The sequence below is a fragment of the Meriones unguiculatus genome, chromosome 14 (genome assembly GCF_030254825.1).
Source record: "Meriones unguiculatus strain TT.TT164.6M chromosome 14, Bangor_MerUng_6.1, whole genome shotgun sequence".
In the NCBI taxonomy this organism is placed as follows: domain Eukaryota; kingdom Metazoa; phylum Chordata; class Mammalia; order Rodentia; family Muridae; genus Meriones; species Meriones unguiculatus.
Window position 1 is genome coordinate 71,952,483 of NC_083361.1, and position 22,420 is coordinate 71,974,902.

The 22,420-nt window shown below is 46.6% G+C and overlaps 1 protein-coding gene and 1 long non-coding RNA gene across 3 annotated transcripts in view; both read right to left on the minus strand.

Moving 5' to 3' along the window:
* The window catches only part of LOC132647249 (uncharacterized), an 80,865-nt gene extending 64,947 nt beyond the window's left edge, over positions 1-15,918 (minus strand). Inside the window, exons 1-3 of the long non-coding RNA XR_009585607.1 lie at positions 15,268-15,918; positions 13,861-14,027; positions 12,906-13,100 (exon numbers count right to left, since the gene is read on the minus strand). This is a non-coding gene — a long non-coding RNA (uncharacterized LOC132647249). The remainder of the gene's footprint in view (positions 1-12,905; positions 13,101-13,860; positions 14,028-15,267) is intronic.
* The window catches only part of Cemip (cell migration inducing hyaluronidase 1), a 149,426-nt gene extending 132,950 nt beyond the window's left edge, over positions 1-16,476 (minus strand). For both annotated transcript variants that reach the window (XM_021647278.2, XM_021647277.2), the window contains exon 1: positions 16,196-16,476. In XM_021647278.2, the coding sequence (XP_021502953.1) occupies positions 16,196-16,248 (53 nt within the window). In that variant the 5' untranslated portion in view covers positions 16,249-16,476. The remainder of the gene's footprint in view (positions 1-16,195) is intronic.
* Positions 16,477-22,420: the final 5,944 nt, after the last annotated feature.

A 22,420-nucleotide genomic window follows, 5' to 3' on the forward strand; every position in this document is an offset into this window, starting at 1 on the left:
GATGCCTTGAAAGAAAAACCAGAAATAGCCAAATATTTTGACACATTCCATTCCATGTCTAAAAATCTTTCCTATGCAAATCTATCAAAATTGAAGGAGAGGCAATATAGCTCCCCTTAATTTTTTTTTAATAATAAAAGATTTAGCAAGGAATTTGATGCCCTTTTAAGAGCAAGTAAAACTGATGATTTTTAAAACGGAGACAAAAACTTAAAAACATATATGTGCAAGTTAAAGTTACGTTGATGCATTAAAGAAACACCTAACAATGCCAGGAAATTATTCATCAAGACTCCCACCACGGCTCTTAGGTGGTAGAGCTGGATTTTTTTCCTGTAATTTCCAATTGATAAATTGTGCTGGTTGGTTTATCAACTTGACACAAATATAAGAAACCTCGATTGAGAAAATGGCCCCACTGGATTCCCTGTAGACCAGGCTGTTGGGCATTTTCAAGATTAAAGATTGAGGTGGAAGATGCCAACCAATGGGGAGTGTTACCCTTCTTGGGCAAGTGGTTCTGAGTTGTGTAAGAGAGTAGGCTGAGCAAGCCCTGCAGAGCAAGCCAGTAAGCAGCATTCATGCATGGCCTCCATTTCAGTTTCTGCCTCAAATTCTTGCCTCAAGTACCTGCCCTGACTTCCCGCAGTGATAGACTGACCAGGAGTTGTTAACTGGAATAAATCCTCCCCTCCCCAAGTCGCTTTTGGTTATGGTGTTATCATAGCAATAGAAATCTAAACAGGACCTAAATATAGTTATCTAGTGGAATCGTTTATATAGTAGAATCCTGTCAAATGTCTATACATATGTAACATTCATATTGTATTTAAAAAATTAATCACACGCCTCTCCTAGTCTCCTAGCTCCCAGTTACTGCTTCTTCCTCCAAAAATTTAAATCAGATTGATTCAGTACAGTATCCTGTGGTTAGTGTAATGAATAGACGATAAATAAGTAAGTAGAAAAGTGAATGACTCCATTGGTGAGTGAATAAATACATAAATGACTGGGTATTTTCTTCCTACAGGGTGGCTTCAATCTCTGGAAACAGCTGGGTGTGGTCCTGTATGGCTTTAATCCCAGCCCTCGGGAGGCAGAGGCAGAGTGATCTCTGTGAGTTTGAGGCCAGCCTGGTCTACAGAGTGAATTCCAGGACAGCCAGGGCTACACAGAGAAACCCTGAGACAGAGAAACCCTATCTCAAAAGACCCAATAAACAATCCAACCTCTGGAAAGATTCTGGCACTGCATACTTGCTAGGGAGATCATGTTCTTTCACAGTCACGAAAAATCTCCAACCCTCAGAGTCCCTTCTGCTCATGGCTCCTTGAATGCACCAGATTAGCTGGCCTCTCTTTGCCCAGAGTGGCCATCGCTGATCAACAGACAAAATCTAACTATATTTTTAAATGTTCAAGTAAGCATCTGTTTTCTTACGAATAAAGGAACCCTTCCCCGTTTCCTTCCCTCGTGTGCCTTTTGTAAGCATATATTACTCTCATTGGTTCAGACGGCTGCACCCCACTCACTTCCATCAATACCTCGAGATTGTAAAACAGAAGAGGAATTGCTTGGTCTTGTGCCCTCCCTGTCTAGGGTGGGATGATTGGTTAATAAATGCCTTTAGAATAAAGGGCCCAAGCAAACTTAGTATCTCGTGGTTTTCTTGATCTCCCTGACACTGACTCAGAGCTTTCAAACCCATCTAGTTTTTTCAGTAAACAGGTCAGGTCAGACTGATAAATGCATGGGTGGCTTATCACACCCCTAACTGGGCCATAAAGCACGCACCAAGTGTGATAAGAGCTTTTCATCCAGAATCCCCAAGTCTGTTCATTCATTTCCTGGCAATCTCCATTGGAGCATATCTTGAGCTTCAGGTCCTCCGTTAAAGCTCTCCACGATAAAAAAATGGGAACACAGAGGGCATATACCAGTGGCTCTGAATCTCACCACTTATGAATCCCTCTACTGTTCTGAGAATGACCAACAAAAAAGATAACTCAAGCCTCTGCTTACTTTCTTAGTTTTGTGAATTAATAATAATAATAATAATAATAATAATAATAAAAGTGTAACATAGATCCAAAGTAATCTCATAACATTCTCCATGAGAGCTAACTAAAATTCCACAATATTTTAAAGAAAATTACTTTCTTCTTTGAGTGGTGGATAATGCTGTTGAATCAGGGTTTCTTGATCGACCATCCAGTGACCTAGCAAATACTTGTCTAGCCCAGACCTTCCCCAGCCTTCCCAGCACACTCCCATGCTGTAGCCTCCGGGACCTCTCCTCCTCCAACAGCCTGTGTTCATTCCACCACCAAATGATGTCCATAGCATCTCCTGAACTCCGCTCAGATCTGCCCACAGTCTTTCTCCCCATCTTAGCCTCATCACCTTGTCCTGACCCCAGCCTCCTAGCCTCTGGGACCTCTTCTCTTGCTAACCATTGCCTATCAACCCTTACACCCACCCATGTGAATCTTCTGAGAGCTGCCAGAGAGGGTCCTTTTAAAATAAAAACATCTTTTCTCTATTCCCACTCCTACCTCTACCAACCACCTACAGTCAGATTCCCAGACTATTGTCCCTCCTGAGAAACTGCATCTTTGATTCATGTCACTGATTGCAGTGTGAAGTCTCTGTATATGTGCTGTGTGCTGTTTCTCCCTCTGGACCACACTGTCCCCCTGGTCACACACAACTATTTAAGGGAAGGAAGAACTGGTAGGTGATTGAGATGTGCCCTAATCAGAAAATACACACTGATTTTGAAGACTTGTTATAAAAAGATATACACTGTCTTTTAGACTGACTTCTAGCTATGAATATTGTAGAAGTCATCATATTTTATATACATTAGATTATAATGAAGTATACTGTGAAAATTTATGTGCCTTTTTTATATGCATGTCTATGTATGGGTGTGTGCGTATGTATGCGTGTGTGTATGTACACATGGAGGCCAGAAGTTGATGATGGTTATCTGTCAACTACTCTGTACTTATAAAGGTTGAGAAAGTGTCTTTCACTTGAACCCAGAGATTTCCAGTTCAGTTAGTCTAACTATCCAGCTTGATCTGGGGATCCCCTATTTCCGCCCTCTAAGTGATGGCTGGGATCGCAGCTGGGCCCCCACACTCACCCAGCATTTACATGGATGCAGGAACTCTGGGCTCTGGTCCTTGTGCTTGTGAGGCAGTCACTTCACCTGCTGAACCGTCTCCCCAGCCCCATAAAAATTAATTTTTCCCACCTCTCTTCACTTTAGCTGGCTGGCTGGAACACTCCAAATTCTGTCTATGGCTCCCACTGTACTTCCATGGGCTGGTACTGCTCTGAATGCTCATCTCCGAGCAGACTACAGTATTATGAACTGACTTCATTGTCCTGCCAAATTAGTCAATGGTAGTCAAGTGAGCAAAGGATGTGTTCCAGTTGGAGAGACAGTCTATAGCAAAGGCAGAAGCTGAGCATACTTCAGAGGCTGAGCATCATGAGACGTTTTGAAGAATCAGGAAAAGTTTAAACAGCACAAAGGCTACAGGATGAATGTGCTGCCCTGGTCCTAATGCTGGCGGACACAAAAAACTAGGATTCATCAAACAATATAGGTGGATATTGTCAGGCAATTGAAATAAATGATGACTCCAGAAACGTTTCCTCAAAGCCTTGAGAGTCTTCTGCATGGCAGCCAAAACCCATGTCCCAGGGAGTCGGCCCTAAGACTCTGAGACCTTTCCCGTGCAGAACCCCCTGTGATCTGCATCATGTGGCTCTGGTGCCAGCATGTAACCCAAACAGTGTCACTTTCCTTCAGGTCTCTGAGCCTGCTAAGAGCCGGAAACCTCCCCACGGGCAATCTCTATTGGGGATTCTGGAAAGTCCTGGCTGCCGGAAATAACACTGGCTTTGCCTAGGTGGCCTAGGGTCTGCCTCCTGCTCACTCCTTTCTCTGTTGAGAGCCACTGAGGTTAAAAGCTAGGCTCTTAGACTCAACTTTTAAGGGCAGTCTTCACCTGCTCCTCCTACAAGGTTTCATTTCCAATCCTGGGAAACTCCAAACACCCATTTTCTAGCTCCTCTGCCTTTGGCCAAGACTCTTGTTTTCTTCCTGACCTGTCTTTTCTGGCTTTCAAACTACACTGTTCTTTAAGACCCAGTCACTTCCTCCAGGATGCCTGCAGCCTAAGCCTTCCCTGAAAGCTGTCTGTGTTCCTTCTGCAGTGGCACCCCATATTGCTTTGTTCACACCCTCTTACAGCCCAGATTGTAAGACGGCTGTCTGTCTATCTCTCTAGCTAAGCTGTGAACTTCTCATTGTGGAGAGACAATGAAGCTATCCTTAATCTCTAGTGTTAGAGAAGATCCACACTTAACAGTGACTATGCTGGGGTTGTGATTCCTTTCAACTTGCTCTACTGGGAAGGATAACATCCCCTTCCCCTCCACCCCAGCACATTTTTGCCAAAGCTCAAGAATCAAGCTACAGCAGTTGTTATCAAGAGCAAGGCCTCTTAGGTCATGCAGCCCCAGGTCCAAATTTTCAACTCTACCACCTCAAAGTAGGTGATCTTGACTAAATCATGTCACCTCACTGGGGCCCCTCCATCTGCAAAAAGGGACCAAGGTTTGTCACAGTTGTCAGGTAGATAATGTGGGGTAGTGTGTAAAAAGTGTTTCACTGGGATCTAAACTTGGTAAGTGCTAAATAAATCCCAGGTAATTTAAATGATGGGGATCACCTCAGAGTCACAGGAGCAAGATGTCTCAGAAGGTGGCTAGAAGTTTCTAGCTTTGTCCCATTCCCAGAGCAAAATACAGAAGAATTTACACCACCAGCCCTGGTAGCCCAGGCCTGAAATCCCAGCTATTCAGGAGGCTGAGAGGCAGGAAGATTGAAAGCTGGAGGCCTGCTGGGGCTATGATGTTAGTTGAAGGCCAGACTAGATAACTCAGTGACATACTGTTTCAAAGTAAAAAGAGAGTATGGGGGGACAGCAAAGAAACTGATGTCATGACGTGACCATTCCATGACATGGCTAAGGTTTTTATTGTAGATGTTAGAGAGAGTAGAGAGAAAAAAGAAACAGAATGAACATGGCCAGCAGACTGAACATGGCTAGAGCCAGGACAGCAGGAGAGCCAGAAAGGATAGTGAAGAAAGCTAAATAGCAAGAGAGAGAAAAAGAGAGAATAAAGGAGTGGGAGGTGAGGAGGGAAAGAGATAGAATATGAAAAAGAGAAGTAAATGTCCAAACACTAGGGGTGAGTAGCTAGGGGAAAGGAAGGGCCAGGAACCTGGCATGGGGGCTCTGATATGCAGCCATAAGTGTATATCAATGCAGCCCTATGTCCTTCTGCCCAAGGTAAGAAAAATGACCCCCTTTGGCAGCTGGGACCTGGTTTCATGAGTTCTGGGGTCTGCTAACTTTCTCTAACCTCTAGAATTTCTCCCACCGTCCAGGCCTGAGCTCATTTCGAGATGTTTGGACAGCCTGGGAGGCCTAACGAGAACTATGTGTGTTCCTACTACATGCTAGTCATCAGTAATAGACAGAACACAAGTATGTGCTTTGCACCCGGAAGGGATCCTGTCTCTCAATGAGGAAAGGGCTACCGGCTGTATCACTGGTGATGACATAGAAGTCATATCCAGCTATAAGAAACCACAGCCTCTTGGGCCACGTTTTCCAGAATGGTCAACAATTAGCCATGAAGGAAGCAATACACTGTTCAAATCCTGACTCTCCCCTCTCTGCCCCTCCAGATCCCAGTGTCCTCGGGCAACCTCCATAGAGCATGGGGTCAAGTTTATGCTTGTGAAGCAAGATTTGAAAGAACCATCACCTCTGTTTTTATGTCAAGAATAGCTTCTTATTTAAAGCAACTGCCTATGGGTATATTTAAAGGGAAAAAGACTTTCATCGCATGGTCATCCTCCAAAAATTCCAGATGTTGACACACTGCCATTTGTATAAACCATACCCTATGATTTTCAAATCTGAATCATGTGTAAGCTCTTCCTCAGCCACCTGAAAAGCTCCAACAGACAATTATGTGGTCAGCATCATCGCTGAGCTGTTTGGAAGCTGTGATGCAAACATAACACCACCAACATGGCCAGGCCACTGTGCTTTTGCAAAATCAATTTCAATAAAATAAAAACCATGGATCTGGGTATCCTGAAGCCCAGACCATACAACTGTCACTACCTGCAACAGAACAGAGGATTCTTATGGTATCAGTGCCTTTTTGGAAAGTCCTAGGATATGGGCTGGGAACATAGTTCAAACAGCAGAACGGTTACCCAGAATGTACTGGGCTTTGGATTCCATCCCCAACAGCACTTAAACTGGGCCAGGTGGCGTATTCCTATCATCCCAGTATTTAGAAGGTAGAAGCAGGAGAATCAGACATTCAAGGTCATCCTCAGCTACATAGTAAGTTCTAGGCCAGCCTGGGATGCATGCAACCCTAGAGAAAAAGGGTAGGGGAGAAAGTCACAGGAACAGTCGCATTGCAGTACAACAAAATCAGCAGAAGCTCTCCCCATAGGCCACAAGCTTCCGCCTGAGCCAAAGACAGGTAAACAAGGGAAAAAGGAATGGATAACTTCAGCTCCAGACTCTACACAGACCTCATGTGCCTCTTATGTCTCGGTCCCAAAGAGTCTCATATCCCAACAAATTCACAAGTGCCTTCTGCATCCCCACAGGTTTGCTTGAGCAACCTGAGCCTAGGGTGATGTGAGTAAAATACTTACTGTACTGGCTGGTTTTGGTGTCACCTTGACACAAGCTAGAGTCATCAGAGAGAAAGGATCCTCAGTTGAGGGAATGTCTGCATGAGATACAGTTGTAGGCATTTTCTTGATTTGTGATCAATATGGGGAAGGCCCAACCCATGGTGGGTAGTACCATCTTAGGCCTGATGGTCCTCGGTTCTATAAGAAAGGAGGCTGAGCAAGTCATATCAAGCAATCCAATAAGCAGTACCCCTCCATGGCCTCTGTCTGCATCAGCCCCTGCTTCCAGGTTCCAGCCTTACTTGTGTTCCTGTCCTGCCTTCCTCCAATGATGGACTAGGATCTGTAAGTATAAGCCAAAGAAACCCTTTCCTCCTCAACTTACTTTTTGGTCATGATCTTTTGTCACAACAATAGAAAACTAAGACGCTTATCTTAGGTATAGAATAGAAACAAAACATCAGGAGGAACAGAAAGCTTAGTCCTTAGTATATAGTTGATGCTGTAACCCAACATTTAAAATTCAGTCAAAACATTACTCCGGTTTATAGGCTTCCTGGTGTGCAATGAATGGCTGTCTAGTCACTCAGCTATGAGCCATGTGCATGAGTCGGAGGAAAGAGGAATGTTCGGCCTCACTCAGGGCTGAGCAACAGTAGAGAAATGCAACATTTTGCTGAGTAACATGAAAATGGATCTGAAATGTATGGATTAAATTCCTCTGAAAACAGCATGATTTTTTTTTCCAAGGGAAGGAAAGGAAAAGTACTTGGCAGTGGTGTCTGAGGTTTTTTTCAACCCAGTCCTTTGGAAAACGAGCACATGAACAAATTACTCAGTGCCCGCACTCCAGCTTTGAAATGTGCTTGTCACAAACTACCAGCTTGTTTAAAAACATTTTTTTTTAATGATTCACTCAAGCTTGCTCCCTGCGCGCTCCTTTGGGGGCTGATCTCTACTGTTCATTAGAGGAGGAACAGCTGTGTCCCACCATACAGTGAGACAGGACAGGAACAAGTGTCCCACCTGTCGGGGTGACAAGTGTCTTCTACAGGAGGCAGGTAGGGGGCAGGGAGATGGTTCAGTTTGGTAAAGCTCTTGCCACACAGCCTAAGGACCTGCATTTGATATCCAGAAATAATGCCATATGCCTGTGACCCCAGCTCTAGGGTGGCAGGGATAAGAGGATCTCTGAACTCCACTGGCCAACTGACAGTTGAACCTGTGAGCAACAGGTTCAGTGAGAGGTGTTTTCTCAAAACAATTAGGTAGAGAACAAGTGAGTAAAATGTTGACCTCTGGCCCCTCCATGCATGCACAAACAGATACGTGAACATTCGCACACATACACACTGCACATATGCATACATACAATGTTTCTTTTTAATAAAGAAAGCAGGACAGTAATGCTTTGAGCTAAATGCTGAAAGGAAGCACTACACAGGACCACCTCTGTAACCCATCAGTGTCCTCAAGTCCCACTTGCAGACATCATGGCCCCCCTGAGAAGGCAAAGAGAAGACGAGGTGAAGTTTGGTGATAGCCAAGCAGCATTCTCTACATCCTTGTCTGTGATGGCTTAAGCTTGCCTCCAGCTAGTCTCCCAGGCAGTCCCATGTGGCTGAGACAACAGGGCACCTCTGTCAAGACACCAGGGCAATGCAGAAACTACTCTGAGTGTAGCCCAAGAAAAGCGTAGGAAGGAGGGAGAGGCTAAGACTCCATGCTATGGGAACCAGTTTTTGCTCAGGGTTCCAGTTGCTGTGACAATGTGGGATGAAGGTCAGATGCTCCCCTAGAGATCATCCTTATTCTCCAGCCTTTTCTGAAACTGCCCAAAGCACAGAGGGAACTTCAGGTAACCCCAAATGCCTAGCTTGGCGGAAGCTGTGCAACCACTGTGCCCCTGCCAGAGTTCCTTCTTTACCCAGAAGGTTCTTCTGATGGCAGAGTGTGTTCTAGGTTTCCCGGACTAAGCAAGACTTGCTTTCACCATCTTAAATAATTCGTATGGTTATGTTGGAAGAGCTGGTACCAGCCCCAGAAGAGGCTTTCTGGTTCTCCTTTAAATGACTGGGACCACTCACCCGACGGGCAGGTTCTATTCAAATCTCGCCCAAGGTATCGATTTCTTCCTTAGGACAGAGTTTCGTAGGAGGCACCCAAGAACCACACCTTGAGCTGCCTTGCTAGCAAAACTCTTCCATACCTACGTATTAGCCTTGCCTCCCCTTTGCAGACTCCTCCTTCAAAAACACTTGCATTCAAATTGGGCTACCTTTCATTAATGAAAAGAGATCCAAGATCCTCTGTAGAATGTGTCAACATTTTACATCCAGAAAATAAACTAATTTTTTTTATTACCCACCTTTATAACATATGAAAGTCTTAGGTTTAAGACTGACTGACAGGTTTGAAAACAGACAGTTGTTTTGCATACAGCTCACAGCTGTATTGTTTCCTCCCATGGTGAGCTTATCAGGAGCTTTCTGTCAGAGAGCCTTTGCCAATAGCAACCCTTATCCTCTGTGGTCTTTAGGCTATGACGTGCAAAATAACTCTAGTCTTATCTTCTCTTTGAAAATTGATGATATACACATACACACACCATTATAAACAAAACAGCAAGACACCAAAATATCTTAAAGACACAGCAAGATACAGTGAAACTGAGATAACACCATTAAAAAGGCTGCCTGGAGCGAAACAAAAAGATCCCAGACAAAGGCTTTTCAACTGTGTGCCTGGGAACCCAGAAGGATCTTTGGAACCTCTTGTAGACTTCAAGACAAACATGCACACACACCCCAGCCATAGATATCTCTTATCTGGTTTGTGAATGGGATTTAATAGGATTTTATAGCAATAAAACATTTTATAGTCAAAGACCTTTTTTAAACCTCTAGTCTAGGATTCAATAAGTCCCAAGACCGTGGTGTTGGCGCAGGACTTTAATCCCAGCGCTTGGTAGGCAGAGGCAGGCAGGGTCTCTATGAGTTCGAGGCCAGCCTGGTCTGTAGAGCCAGTTCCTGGACAGCCAAGGTTATACAGGGAAACATTGTTTCGGAAAAACTAAAAAGAAAAGAAAAAAAAAAGTCCCAAGCCCTACCACTGGCTTGTTCTTTTCCCTAGTGTAAGCCAATGTCTGGGCATGTCAGGGAGCCTGTCCCTGAGCCAGAGATGCGCCTGAGAGTTGAAAGAAGTGAGTCATTTTGGACTTTTCTATGTCCTTCTCTCTGTGTGGACCTTTCTCTGTGCCCTTCTCTCTGTGTGGAATGTTTCTGAGCTTCCCTCTCAGAACCCCATCATTTCCTAAATGAAAAATGCCTGTTAAACCAGGTGGTGGTGGAGCGAGCCTTTAATCCCAGTTCTTGGGAAGTGGATCTCTGAGTTCAAAGCCAGCCCAATCCACAGAGTGAGTTCTAGGCCAGGGCTGTGCACACGCACGCACGCGCACACACGCATACACACGCACACACACACACACACACACACACACACGCCTGTTAATCCTTCTAGACTTCCACAAAGCTCCCTGGTTTCACCTCCAGCTGAGTCAATGGCTCCCCTGTTCCCTGAGTTGGTCCTAACCTCAGCCCTGTGAGCCATCTATCCTGGTCCCCCTTACTCTGTGGAGCAATCTTTGACTTGAGGTCCATCCTTCCTCTGAACTGTTAACTCCTTGACATCGTGGACCATGTCTTCAACTCTACTCTCCAGAAGCTAATTCAGGGCTTGCCACACAGACGATCACAGACTTCTCTATTTTCAGATCTCGGTGGTGGATGACATACTGCAAGAGCACACACCTGCACCTCTGGCTCCCAGAATGCATTTGGTGTGGCCACCCCACCCTGCAGGAATACTGCTGGGATGGGGGACTGACGAAGACAATTGGGGTTTAAATTTTATTTTTATGTTTTTTTTTTAAATGTAATCTTTTAAAGTCTAGAAAAGTTGTTTAACTGTAAACATGCATTCTCACTGTCTGGGACCAGAGTTAGATGAAATTCTTTGAATGATCTCTTAATGCCACCAAAATTGCATTCAAATGCTCCTGCCAGGCAAAGATAAATTGCCATTTACACAATAATCTTGCACTTAAATGTAACTGGGTCCGGAGAGTTTTGGGAAATTTATTATGACAGGGAAAAGGGGTTCAAGATATTTAGTCTGCTGATAAGACAGCTTAGGAATGACCATAATTATCTCCGGGAATTTGAAAGGTCTTTGTAAGGTCACTAAGAGGTCATGGGCCAGCTTGGCTCCATCCACTTGGACGTTAGAAACTGACTCAAATGACATTAAAATAAGTTAGTGTGAATCACAGAAAGTCAAGGGGAGTTTCAGAACCAGAAGTGTCCCCCTTGAGCTTGTTAGAAATGCAGACCTCCCAATCCCACCCCTCATCTGCCAAGCCAGAAGTTGTGCTTTCTCAAGCTTCTCAGCAGCTTATTTACAGGCTCAGGACACTCCTCTAATGAAAGAAGGTAAGAAAGCAGAAGATGGGACAAGCCAAGGATCCTGCCCAAGATTGGATGGCGGCCAGTTCTGGTGGGGAGTTGAATGGCAATGGTCATCACCTCCCATTCTGTCTCCAAGGGATGCTCCAGTGGCCTCCATCTTTCCTGAGAAGTGCAGCCACACGAGAGGAAGTCTGAGTCCTACCTTCCTGCTCACTATACTGTCCTCAGCAGCACTCCCAACAGCTATAAGTCTCATGCCAGTAGCGCAAACCCCTCAGCTCAAAGCAGGGCGTTTGTGCAGTAGGCTGCGGAAGAAGCCTTCACCCTATCCAGAGACAGAATAGACAGCCTCTGCCATCGACACTCTGCATGGCAAAGCCACCAGCCTCTCTGGTCATGACTTCCCTGAAATAGAAAACGCCCGAAGGCTAAGTTCCTCATGTAGGGGGAAATGCATAGCTCAAGCACTATAAAACCGCGGGTAATCTTGGAGTCTCACTGCCTTGCAGAAGACTTAAAGCGAACCCTCAGTGAGTTCTCAAGGCAAAGAGCAATGTTGTCTTGGGGAAAAAAGGCTGGGGAGATCCTTGCTCAGAGTGGGTGGTGCCTTTGCAGGGAAATCATGCCTGGGCTTCCAAAGGACCCCTCCCTTGCAGGTCTATGAAGGGAAGGCCATATTAGCTTCCTGGAGCCACGCAGAACCTAGAGGAGCCAAGCAGAATCTGGGGACAGGCTCTGGAAAATAACAGGGTTAGGAAAGCACTCCTCTCCCTTTGGGTGGGTAAGTGTGTTTCCTGGCACCGAGGGACTAAAGAGTGGTATAATGTATATTTGATGACATTTCTAAGCAAGCAGTCTCCCTGCCAGAGACCTAGGCTAGAACAAAGCCTGGCACTGGGGCAGACAGAAGATAAAGGGAAAACTGTGGATCCTGCCAGAGAGGCCAGAATGATCCCAAGGGAGTGGCTAGACAGCAAGGTGCGGAGACTAATAAAAGTCACCATGACAGCCTCCATCCTATCCAAATCTGCAAAGTTCCTACAAGTAAGGCTTTGGGAGAGGGTAAGATCATGCTGAGCAGCTGACAAAACAACAGAGAGAAACACATGGCCCTGAGTACCCATTCACAACTGCTGCCAACCTAACCAGAGTCCAGCAAGCAAGATCCTTGTGGTCCCCATTCAAAGGAGTCTGAAGCTGCCTCCACAGTGATGAAAACCAGAATAAAGACAGCTGACACATCACTCTGATGAGATCAAACACCCGTGTATTTGCCACCATGTAAAAAGACACATGTCACCCGGGCTGTGACGGTTAAGGATGAAGTTCACAAACATGACTTTGTTCCCTTTGGGAAGCCCACCTCCATGCAAGCATTGTCTTTGGAGCTACAGATAAAATGCAAAGCGCACTTAATCCACATGACAGTGCTGATCTGCCAGCTCTACATGGGACGAAAAGGGGTCACTCATGCCGCAGGCTGCAAAGGAGCCAATGAGAGCAGCTAGAGTTGCCTTTCCCACTGATCTGTCAGTTGCCCTCTGATCTGTCAGTCCCAGAAACAGACTTAAACGCAGCTGCCACAGACAGAACCATTGCTGAGTTCCTCTCTTCCAGCCATACCACTTCCTTTTCTCATTGGCCTTGATTCCCACGAGCATTCTGTAGCTCAGTCATTTTCTTACCTGAAAGCCACAGGGACACCAGTGACTGGATTCTGTAGCACAAAGAAGACACTCCAGACTTAAGGATGAGTTGGGGACCCAGGTCTTTCTGTCATGATCACATCATCAGTGGATGAGAGCCACTCACAGACTCCCAGCATTTGTGGGATGCTCCTGAACTACATTCCTTTCCAGGAAACAAAGACTCCTTCTGATCTATTAAGAGAGGGAATGAAGGAAAATCTTAGCACACCAGAATGGGAAGCTGGTAGAAATAGGTGCACGTGAATGCTCACCTTGGGGGAAATATCCAACTACTGTATTATGTGCTTATGGCTCCATTATCTGAATTTTGTGTTGTGCCATATCCTGGTGGCTTCTACCAGATAGAATCCCAAATATGGAACCCAAGGGGATGTCCAAATCCAGTGAGGATAAAAAGATCATGAGCCAAGGGTCTAGACCAAGGGTCTTGTCATATTCAAGCAAAACTCAAGCATGAAAGAGCATGTATGGCATGATCACTCTATGTCTGACAAGACCAAAGTCTTCCCTCAGCAGCTAACCAGAACTATCCATACCCAAGGCCTTGGAGACCCTCCATACCTGCACCCCAAGGGTGCTGCGCCTCAGAAAGACAGTGGGGCTCCTTAGAAGATCATGTGAGAAAAGGATCAGGAAGAAATTGTCATCCAGATCACTGGTTCTCAACATTCCTAATGCCGTGAACTTTTAATACATACAATTCCTTACATTGTTGTGACCCCAACCACAAAATTATTTTCATTGCCACTTCATAACTATAATTTATTACTGTTATGAAGCATAATGTAAATATCTATGTTTTCCTATAGTCTTAGGCCACCCCTGTGCAAGGGCCACTCAGAGCCTTCTGTAGGTCAAAGGTTGCAACCTACAGATTGAGAACCACTGGTCTAGGTCAAAGGGCTGAAATGAAGTACTGAAAATTACTTACTTCTTTTTTAAAACAGTATTTCCTCCAAGTGTTACAGTGCAGAAACAGTGAGCTGATTTGTCTCTCGTGAAAATTCTTCCATTTATCTTTCATCAGTACTTTTATAAATTCTGTTGGTGAGTGGTCAAATGTGAGAAAATGTCGATGGAATTGCTCCCAACCAGTTACTGGGTCAAGAAAGAGCACACGGGGTTGGTAAGCATAGTTCAGAAAACTGCATAGCACTTTGAAACGCATCTGTAATCGGTACCACTTTAGCAGAATCCTCTGGCAGCAACACTGGACTGAACTGCTTTGCCTCATCCTAGTAATTTCCCTAGTCTCTCCTGATAGATTCCCCTTGCCCGCACTTACAGGCGAGGAAACAGGTATAAGTTTAGTTGACTTTCCCAAAGTCACAGATCTCTCTCCTGCTCTCCATCTTTTAAAAATTTTTTATTATACCCGTGCTTCACCCGTCACAAGCAGAAAAAACAAATTCTGATTTCTTGTAATATTTAAAATAAAGGAACACACACTTCCGTATTTGTGTATAGGTAGTGTTGGCAAAAACAAAACAAAAACAGCCATTCTTACTAGAAGAAGGAAAGAACCCCTCACTCCATTTCCAAGTAATCAGTTTGAACCATTATCTCCTGTTCTAAGTGGAGCCTTTGGAAGCTGCCTCAGGAGTCCTGCTTTAGAGGACACCGTTAGGATCAGCAAGAGCATAGCTGGTTTTGCACTTCCCTTGTAATTTCGTCTTCTGTGGTTTGCTCTCCATTCTATCATAAACTGTGAAAATAAAGTACTGATTCATCGCAGTAGTTACTAAACGGTTTAATTAAAAAAGAACACATGACCTTATGCCCTGCACTTAAAGAAGTTCAGTTTTGTACCCAATTACATATACCTTTATCTCCCTGTCTGTGTCATATAACAGAAGCTGCATGCCTGTCACACTTCTGAGGGATCTCTATGGTGCCACATAAAAATAAATGAAGTCCCCAGTGACAACAAGGGGCTACACAGAAAAGACGCAAGCTCTGCTGGGACCTGGTATCAAACCACAGCCTCTCGGCAGAGTAAGCTCCCTCCCGAGTGGTTAGTGCCTCCAGAAAGAATATCTAGTCTCCATGACTCTTAGTCCCTTCCTACCTTCCCGGCATCTCAACACCTGAATCAGTGACGGAGGAGCCCAGACTCAGGGCCACAGGCCCCGAGTGGCGGAAGTGGCTGGGAGCTGTCCATGGTGGCGCCGAGCCTGGGCACGCAGAGCGATCTGCTCCCCAGCCCGCGGGCGCGCCCGGGGTCCCTCTCCAGACCGCGGAGATGAAGATGACTCCCAGGCTCACTATCTCCTGGACCCGGCGTCAGCCAGGCCATGGCTCTCACATCAACATCTTGGCTTTAAAGAGGAGTTCTTACCTGTGGGCAGAGTTGGCTGCTCGGAGCAGGACTAGGAGGAACCTTATACTTGGTGCGAGTAGAATGTCCGTCTCTTGGGGAACTCGAGCGCGCTGCCCTTCTTGTCCAGGGCACACTCATTCTCTCGGGTCCATTACGGAACATCACTGGACTTCGTTCCCAGGGCGGCGAACTGGAGAACCGCGCACGACTCAGGCGTGTGCCCCGCCGAGACCTTGGTTCTTCGGTTACTCCAGCGCAACCTTTCTTGAAGATGATGGCGGTTGCCAGGGGCCTCTAAATATTCCGGCAGAGCTGCCAGGCTTAGCGTTTGTTTAAGTATCAGCAGGGAGCACCGAGGCCGTCTAACATCAGATCGTCTCCTCCTGCCCTGAGCCAGCGCATCGCGGAGACGGCAGAGGTAGCGGTCCAAAGGAGCCCTTGCCGAAGCGGAGGCGGCGAGGTACAGACTTACGACGACAGGGTAAGCGCGCTCACTGCTTCGGGCTCCTTCCCAGTGCAGTGACCTGCCTGGGGGCCGTCTCTCTTCGGCGAGACAGTGTTGCTTGTGTGAACACATCTGGCCCCATTCACAGGGGCACAAGCTAAGCAAAGCGGAGATCTGCTTCCCGTCTAATGCATCGGACATGGGCGTCCCCAACACCTGCCGCTGGTAAAGATCTCAAGAGACTGAGAGCGGTGACGGGGGGGCGTGTGCCCACCAACACAAGCATGGACAGGCAGGCAGGCAGGCGGGCGGGCGGACAGACGGACAGACAGACAGCATAGAACAGGCTGGACAATCAGACTGATGAAGGACAACGTTTTCCCTGAACTGGGGGGGGGGGGGGGGAGGCGCGGGATTCCGTCTGTTCTCCTCTCTCCAAGGCTGACTCCATGCAGCCCTCGTGCCCCAGTCCCTCCCCCCCCCCCCCCCCCGTCCTCTTACCTCAGGTTGACCACCGAGACAGTGCCACGCCTCGGAGACCTGGAGCGCAGCATCCCGGAGTCTGGTATCTGATCCCGAGCGTGGAGCCCCTGAGCGCGAGCAAACTGGACAGGCGCTCACGAGAAGTGGGGTGCAGATTCGGGTCTCCCTGGACACGGTCTGCCCCCCGGCAGCAGACCACTGCCACTCTGCGTAGCTGGCGCTCCTCGCTCTGCTCCGCGCGCTCACTGGCTCGCTAGCTAGCTCGGAGCTGCCAGCCCGAGCCGCCGCTTTTTATAGCCGCCTTCCGGGGCTGGCTCCTCCCCACCAGAGCCCCCGGCGCCCGCACTCACCCCGTCCCCTCTGTCCCCCCCCACCCCACCCCACCCCCGTCTCAGGGCAGCGTCCTCCCACTCACCGAGGTGGGCGGCCTGCGGGGCCGGACCCGGGCGGGCTCTGGCGGCCGCTCCGGGAGCCGCAGACCGGAGCCCGAGAGCCTCCGCCGGGACATGCTGCGGCCACCAGGTGAGGGCGCTGGAGCCCAGGACGAGCGCAGCCGACCTCCGAGGGTTGTCGCGGTGGAAGCGCGGCTTACATCGGCCTTCCCAAGGGACAGGCAGGCAGAAGAGAAAGGCTTGAGACATCCACAGAGCCGCCGCCACTCTACGTTTAGGCTATTAGATCTCAAACCCCTCCTCCTTTTGGTAAGCGAACATGAAAATCCAGGATCGTTTGAATCCAGAGGTCCCTTAGAGAAGATACACCCACTTGTAGTCAGAGACCTTGGTTTAAAAGTGGGTTCGTTGACTAGGGAGATGGTTCCGTCGCTAAGATGCTTACAGGTTTGAAAACCAGAGTTCAATCGCCAGAATCTACATCTAAAGGCCTTGGGTGATGGCCCTGGTTTGTAATCCTCGCTCTGGAGAGATGGAGACAGGTGGGTCATTGGGGTTGCTGGCCAGCCAACCTAGTCTTCTTGGCAAGTTCCAAGTAAAACAGAGACACGCAGTCTCAAAATAAAAATAAATAAATAAATAATAAACAACATCCCAGGGAGGATTTCAGTGAGATTTTAATTCCCAGCAAATACTTGCTATCCTGCGGGCGGGGTGGCAAGACGCTGGACTTGTGTGCTCAGACTGGCCAATGTTCTCAAGGGTCAAAATAAGAAGGTGCTACCGGTGACCTATTCCCTGCCACAGGAATAAGCCCGTACAGAGCTTCTAGCATCTCCTCAGCACTAGCTGCCCCCAAGCACCAGCTACTTTACCCGCTCTGAGCCTGGTAGGGGGCAGGAGGTGTTAGGGATTTTCTTTCTATTTCATTTGAATTCTGAGATGAGGGCTTGGTTGCAATTCTACATCCTTTCCCTCTTTGGGAACTTGTTACTCGGCTCCCTCCTCTGGTTAGTGGGAGACCCTAAATACACATTTCTTTCTTCCTGCCTGCCAGTGTCCTATGAGCTGTATGGGGGAGGGGGGCTTCTTTCTAGGCAGCGTCCACGAGCTTTAGGAATCTAAGTCTAGGCTTTGGGGCCAGTCTAGGACAGATAGAGTCTTTGGAAGCCCTTGTGTATGTTCTCTAGGCAGAAGCCTGGGGCACTTGTCAGAACTAGGAGAGAAAAGCATTCCACCTCCAAATCTTTTCTAGAAAGCTGGAAACAATGACCGAGAGTCTCAGTTTGTCCTTGGCATCCAAGTACATCGTGAATTGGATCCTTGGGCAGACTTCCTTCCTTGGTCCTTTTTTTCTGGCAGAATGGAAGTGGAACCTATCTCCTTGTAAAGTGCCCAGCCAGTCCTCACGTTGTGGCCACTCACTGAATCCCTTTCTTAAAGAACCCATTCCCCAGGCCCACAGACACTGGGGCATGGGCTGGTAAGGGAGCACTGTGCTCAGCAGAGGAAAGTATGTTTGGATCAGCCTCACTGGGGCCATGTGTGAGACTCCCCATCTCCAAGTAGTGGAGCCCAGATGGGAGGCTGCAAAGCAAGAGAAGAGCTCATCTCTACAGGCATCCTAGAGATGAGAAGTGGTCTCCTGGCTAAGGCTGGGAAGTGCTTTGTTGAGTGCTTTGTCATGTTTCCTCCAAGATGTGAAGTGCCCGGCACATTCCTTTGGTATCCAGTTTTCTCTATCACTGTGCAATGCCTGGGGTGGAGGAAACAATGCTGATGAATTACAGACAGGCTCCATATGTCTAAACCCAGATTCTCTAGCCACATCCTCTCAGCACTTCCACTTGGTCCTCTGTGACAGACAGGGTATGATGGGTCATTCTTTTGGGGTGAGTACTGGCAATGTGAAGCTGATGGATTTCCTATCTACACTTCTTTAAATCCAAGGACTTAGAAATGCAGGGATGGGGGCTAGTTACAAAATAGACTGTTAGCTTTCTAGTTCTTGCCAGGATCCCCAGGGGGAAGGGTGTTGCTCTCGGCTTGTGAATGGAGTCACACCCAGCCTCATACACATACACCCTGTTATGAGTTCCCACCACTTTCCTGGAGTATTTCAGCCCCTCGACCTCATCCTGTGTGATGTGATATCCTGTCTGCCCCTGCTCCACAAACTGCCTGCGTCTCGCAGTTTTCATCAGCCAGCCAGACATACTCCACATCTGAACTTAAGTCAAAAGTCACCTCACTGCACCAACTGACCGCCAAAGCTATCACTCTCCCCTCATGCCTGTGTGAAGTTTGAAGGGCTGGCCACCTCTGTGGCTCCATTCTCCAAGCCTCTAGGCCTGACTTCCTGGGATTTCCCTGGATCCCTCTATAGGGGCTGAGAAAAAAATTAGAAAGGAGAAGCAGGATGAGACTTGGTGAATTGGTTCTAGACCTCAAGAGTGTTACTAGATTAGCAAAACAATGGACCTCACCTGTAACCGCAGAGCCTGAAAAAAAAAAAAAGAGAGCAAATTTAAATCCCACCAACAGGGGTCGCCCTTGGACGCAGAGCCTGAAGCTGGCATCAGAAAAAGGAAATTCTGAGGTCTGCATCCTGAAGCCACTCTGAGCTGCTAGGTTCCTGTGTGGGTTTTTTGTTTTTTGTTTTTTGTTTTTTGTTTGTTTGTTTGTTTGTTTGTTTGTTTTTGGAGCCCAATGAGCTTGCCCAGTAGGGAGAGATGCAAAGAATCACCAGTGCTTCTGGAGAGTGCACATCTGGCAGGAACTTGGGACAGGAAGTGCTAGGACTCAGGTAAACCTCTCGGGAGCTATGTAAGTGGATTTCTATCTTTCTCCTTCGAGCTGGTCATCATCAGAGAGAAAAAAGTATATATAAAATACATATAAGCTTGGGTGTTTGTTTTTCACATCATTTATCTTTCCTAAAAATAGAATCTTCCTGAAAAAGATTCTATTTGTTCCCTAGTGGGAAGGGAATATCACCTAGCTTCTAGTTCAAAACAGCAATGACTTCTGAATGTAGAAAGTTACAGTGCAGTTTGTTGTTAAACCAGGCACAATAGCTCATGTCTGTAATTCAGATTAGCAGCTGGAGGAAAGAGACTCTGGAGGTCAAGGCCATTCTCAGCTACACAGGGAGTGTGTTCGTAGGTGGTGGACACAGGCTTGGTCATCTGAGAGGAGGGAACCTGGATTGAGAAAAGACTGGCCTGTAGGCATGTCTGTAGGGCATTTTCCTGATTAATGATTTATGCGGCAGGGCCCAGACAGCTGTGGGTGGCATTATCCCTGCGCAAGAGGTCCTGGAGTGTATAAGAAAGCAAACCGAACAAGGCAAAGGGAGCAAGCCGGTTATCAGTGTTGCTCCATGGCTTCTGCTTCAATTCTTGTTTCCAGGTTGCTGCCTTGAGTTCCTGCCCTGACTCCCATTCATGACGGACTGTGCTCCGAAAGCCAAACAAATCCTTTCCTCCCCAAGTTGCTTTTGGTCATGGTCTTTGTCACATCAATAGAAGTGTTACTGACACAGGGAGGTTAAGGCCAGCTTGGGATTCTTGAGGCCTTGTCTCAGACAAGCAAAAAGCAAAACAAAAGCTTGAAAATAAATTGAAACACAAAGGGGGAAAATGGTTTCTAATCAAAGCCATCTCTGTCAGGTTCAGTATATAGCCAAATGTTTGTCCATATGTTACATAGAAAGATTTAGAAATGTGACAGGAAGTGGCAGCACACACCTTTGATCCCAACACTCAGGAGGCAGAGGCAGGTGGGTCTCTGTGAGTTTGAGGCCAGTCTGGGATACAGAGCAAGTTCCAGGACAGCCAAGCATACAACACAGAGAAACCCTATCTGAAAAAAAAATGCAGAAATACAAAAATATGGATAAGCATTTAACAAATGTCTCCACAACTCAAAATCTGCCTCTACCACAGCATGTGTCCTGGGCTATGTGTATTGAATTCGCTCATTTACTTGCAGTAACTCCTACATCATCCAGCTCAGAGTCCAAGCACAACTGGTCATGAATGAATGAGCATACAAACACATGTTTCTTAGAAAGATAATGTAAGCTGTCCTGTGGTGGGACGCACCTTTAATCCCAGCATTTGGGAGGCTGAAGCAGACGGATCTCTGAGTTCGAGGCCAGCCTGGTCTACAAAGTGAGTTCCAGGACAGCCAGGGCTACACAGAGAAACTGTCTCAAACGAAAAATAAGTGACAGACAGACAGACAGACAGACAAACAATGTGAATGCAATAGAGATGGGTCAGCAGGTAAAGGTACATGCCACCAAATTTAATAACTTGAGCTTGATCCCTGAAATCCATATGGAGGATGAAGAGAACCAACTCCCCCAGGTCACCTTCTGACTTTCACATGCATACTGAAGCTTCACACACACACACACACACACACACACACACACACATAAATAAATAAATGTTTTTTAAGAAGAGGTGACCTAAACACTTGAGAAGATGCTCTACTTTGTCCATTAATAAAGAAATGCAAATTAATCTGGTTAGCAAAAAAAAAAAAAAAAAAATGTGATAGTGCCTTGGCTGGTACTAAGCAGTGAGGGTGGATCCTCACATTCCTTTTTGACGTGAGCCTGTGTCCATGCACTGTGTGAGGACAGTTTGACAAGGCTTATGAAATGTACATAGCATTTCACTTAGTAATTCCACCTCCAGGAATTTGTCCTACAGATATGATGTGAAAATGATTAACACCAGATTCACACTATAGCCTTATTTCTTTGTGTGTGTGTGTGTGTGTGCGTGTGTGTTTCTGTATGTGCATATTGGTATGTGTGAGTACATGCATGCCACGGTGTGGGTATGGAGGTCAGAGGGCACCCTCAGGTATCAGTTCTTGCCTTTTATTTGGTTTCAGACAGTCTCCTCACTCTTGCGTACCCCAGGCTTTCCTGGCTCTTGAGCTCCTATGGAACTTGCCTCTCCCGGTCTATCATGTCACTGAGGGAGTTCTGAGACTATGACCCGCATAGTACTGCAGCTAGCTTTAAGAGTCTTTTGAAGATTCGAACCCAAGTCCTCATGCTTGCATGACAAGTAAGTGTTTGACTGAGCCATGCCTCCAACTCCTGCAGCTTTCTTCATAATGCTTGTAGCCAAGCAAACAGCTTAATGTTTACAACTGGAGTTTGTTAAGGATGTTCATCCACAGTTGTAAACATTAAGCTGTTTGTGTAGCTGTGGGGGGCGGGGGCAGAGGGGAACATGCCTGCAATTCCTGCTACTTGGATAAGGCGGGAGAATTGCAAATTCAAGACCAGCTCAGGCTGCCGAGTAAAATGACATCTAAGAGAGAGAGAGAGAGAGAGAGAGAGAGAGATAAAGAGAACAAAACACAGAGACAATAAAATAATTTTGTTTTATTAGATTTATTTTTATTATTTCTAATTGCGTGATGTGTGTACGTGTCTGTATGTACCATGGAGTCCAGACAAGGATATCAGATTCCTTGAACCTGGAGCCACAGAGAGCTGTGAGCTGCCTACACGGGTGCAGGAACCTGAATTCCAGTCCCCCAGAAGAGCCATATATAGTCTCAACCACTGGGCCATCTCTCTAGCTACATAATAAATATTTTAGTAAATGACTTTAAATAAAATGAAAAATTAAAATATACAGCGATGAAATGAATACTGCCAGCTGTGCAGACACAGGGGAGGAAATGTACATTTACAAATCCCATTTATTTATGGATACAAATGACTGAGATGGTTCATACAAAACTAATAACATCACTTCCTCTGTGTGTGTGTGTGTGTGTGTTCAAAGTATTTAGTAGCTTCCTAAAGCTGTACAAC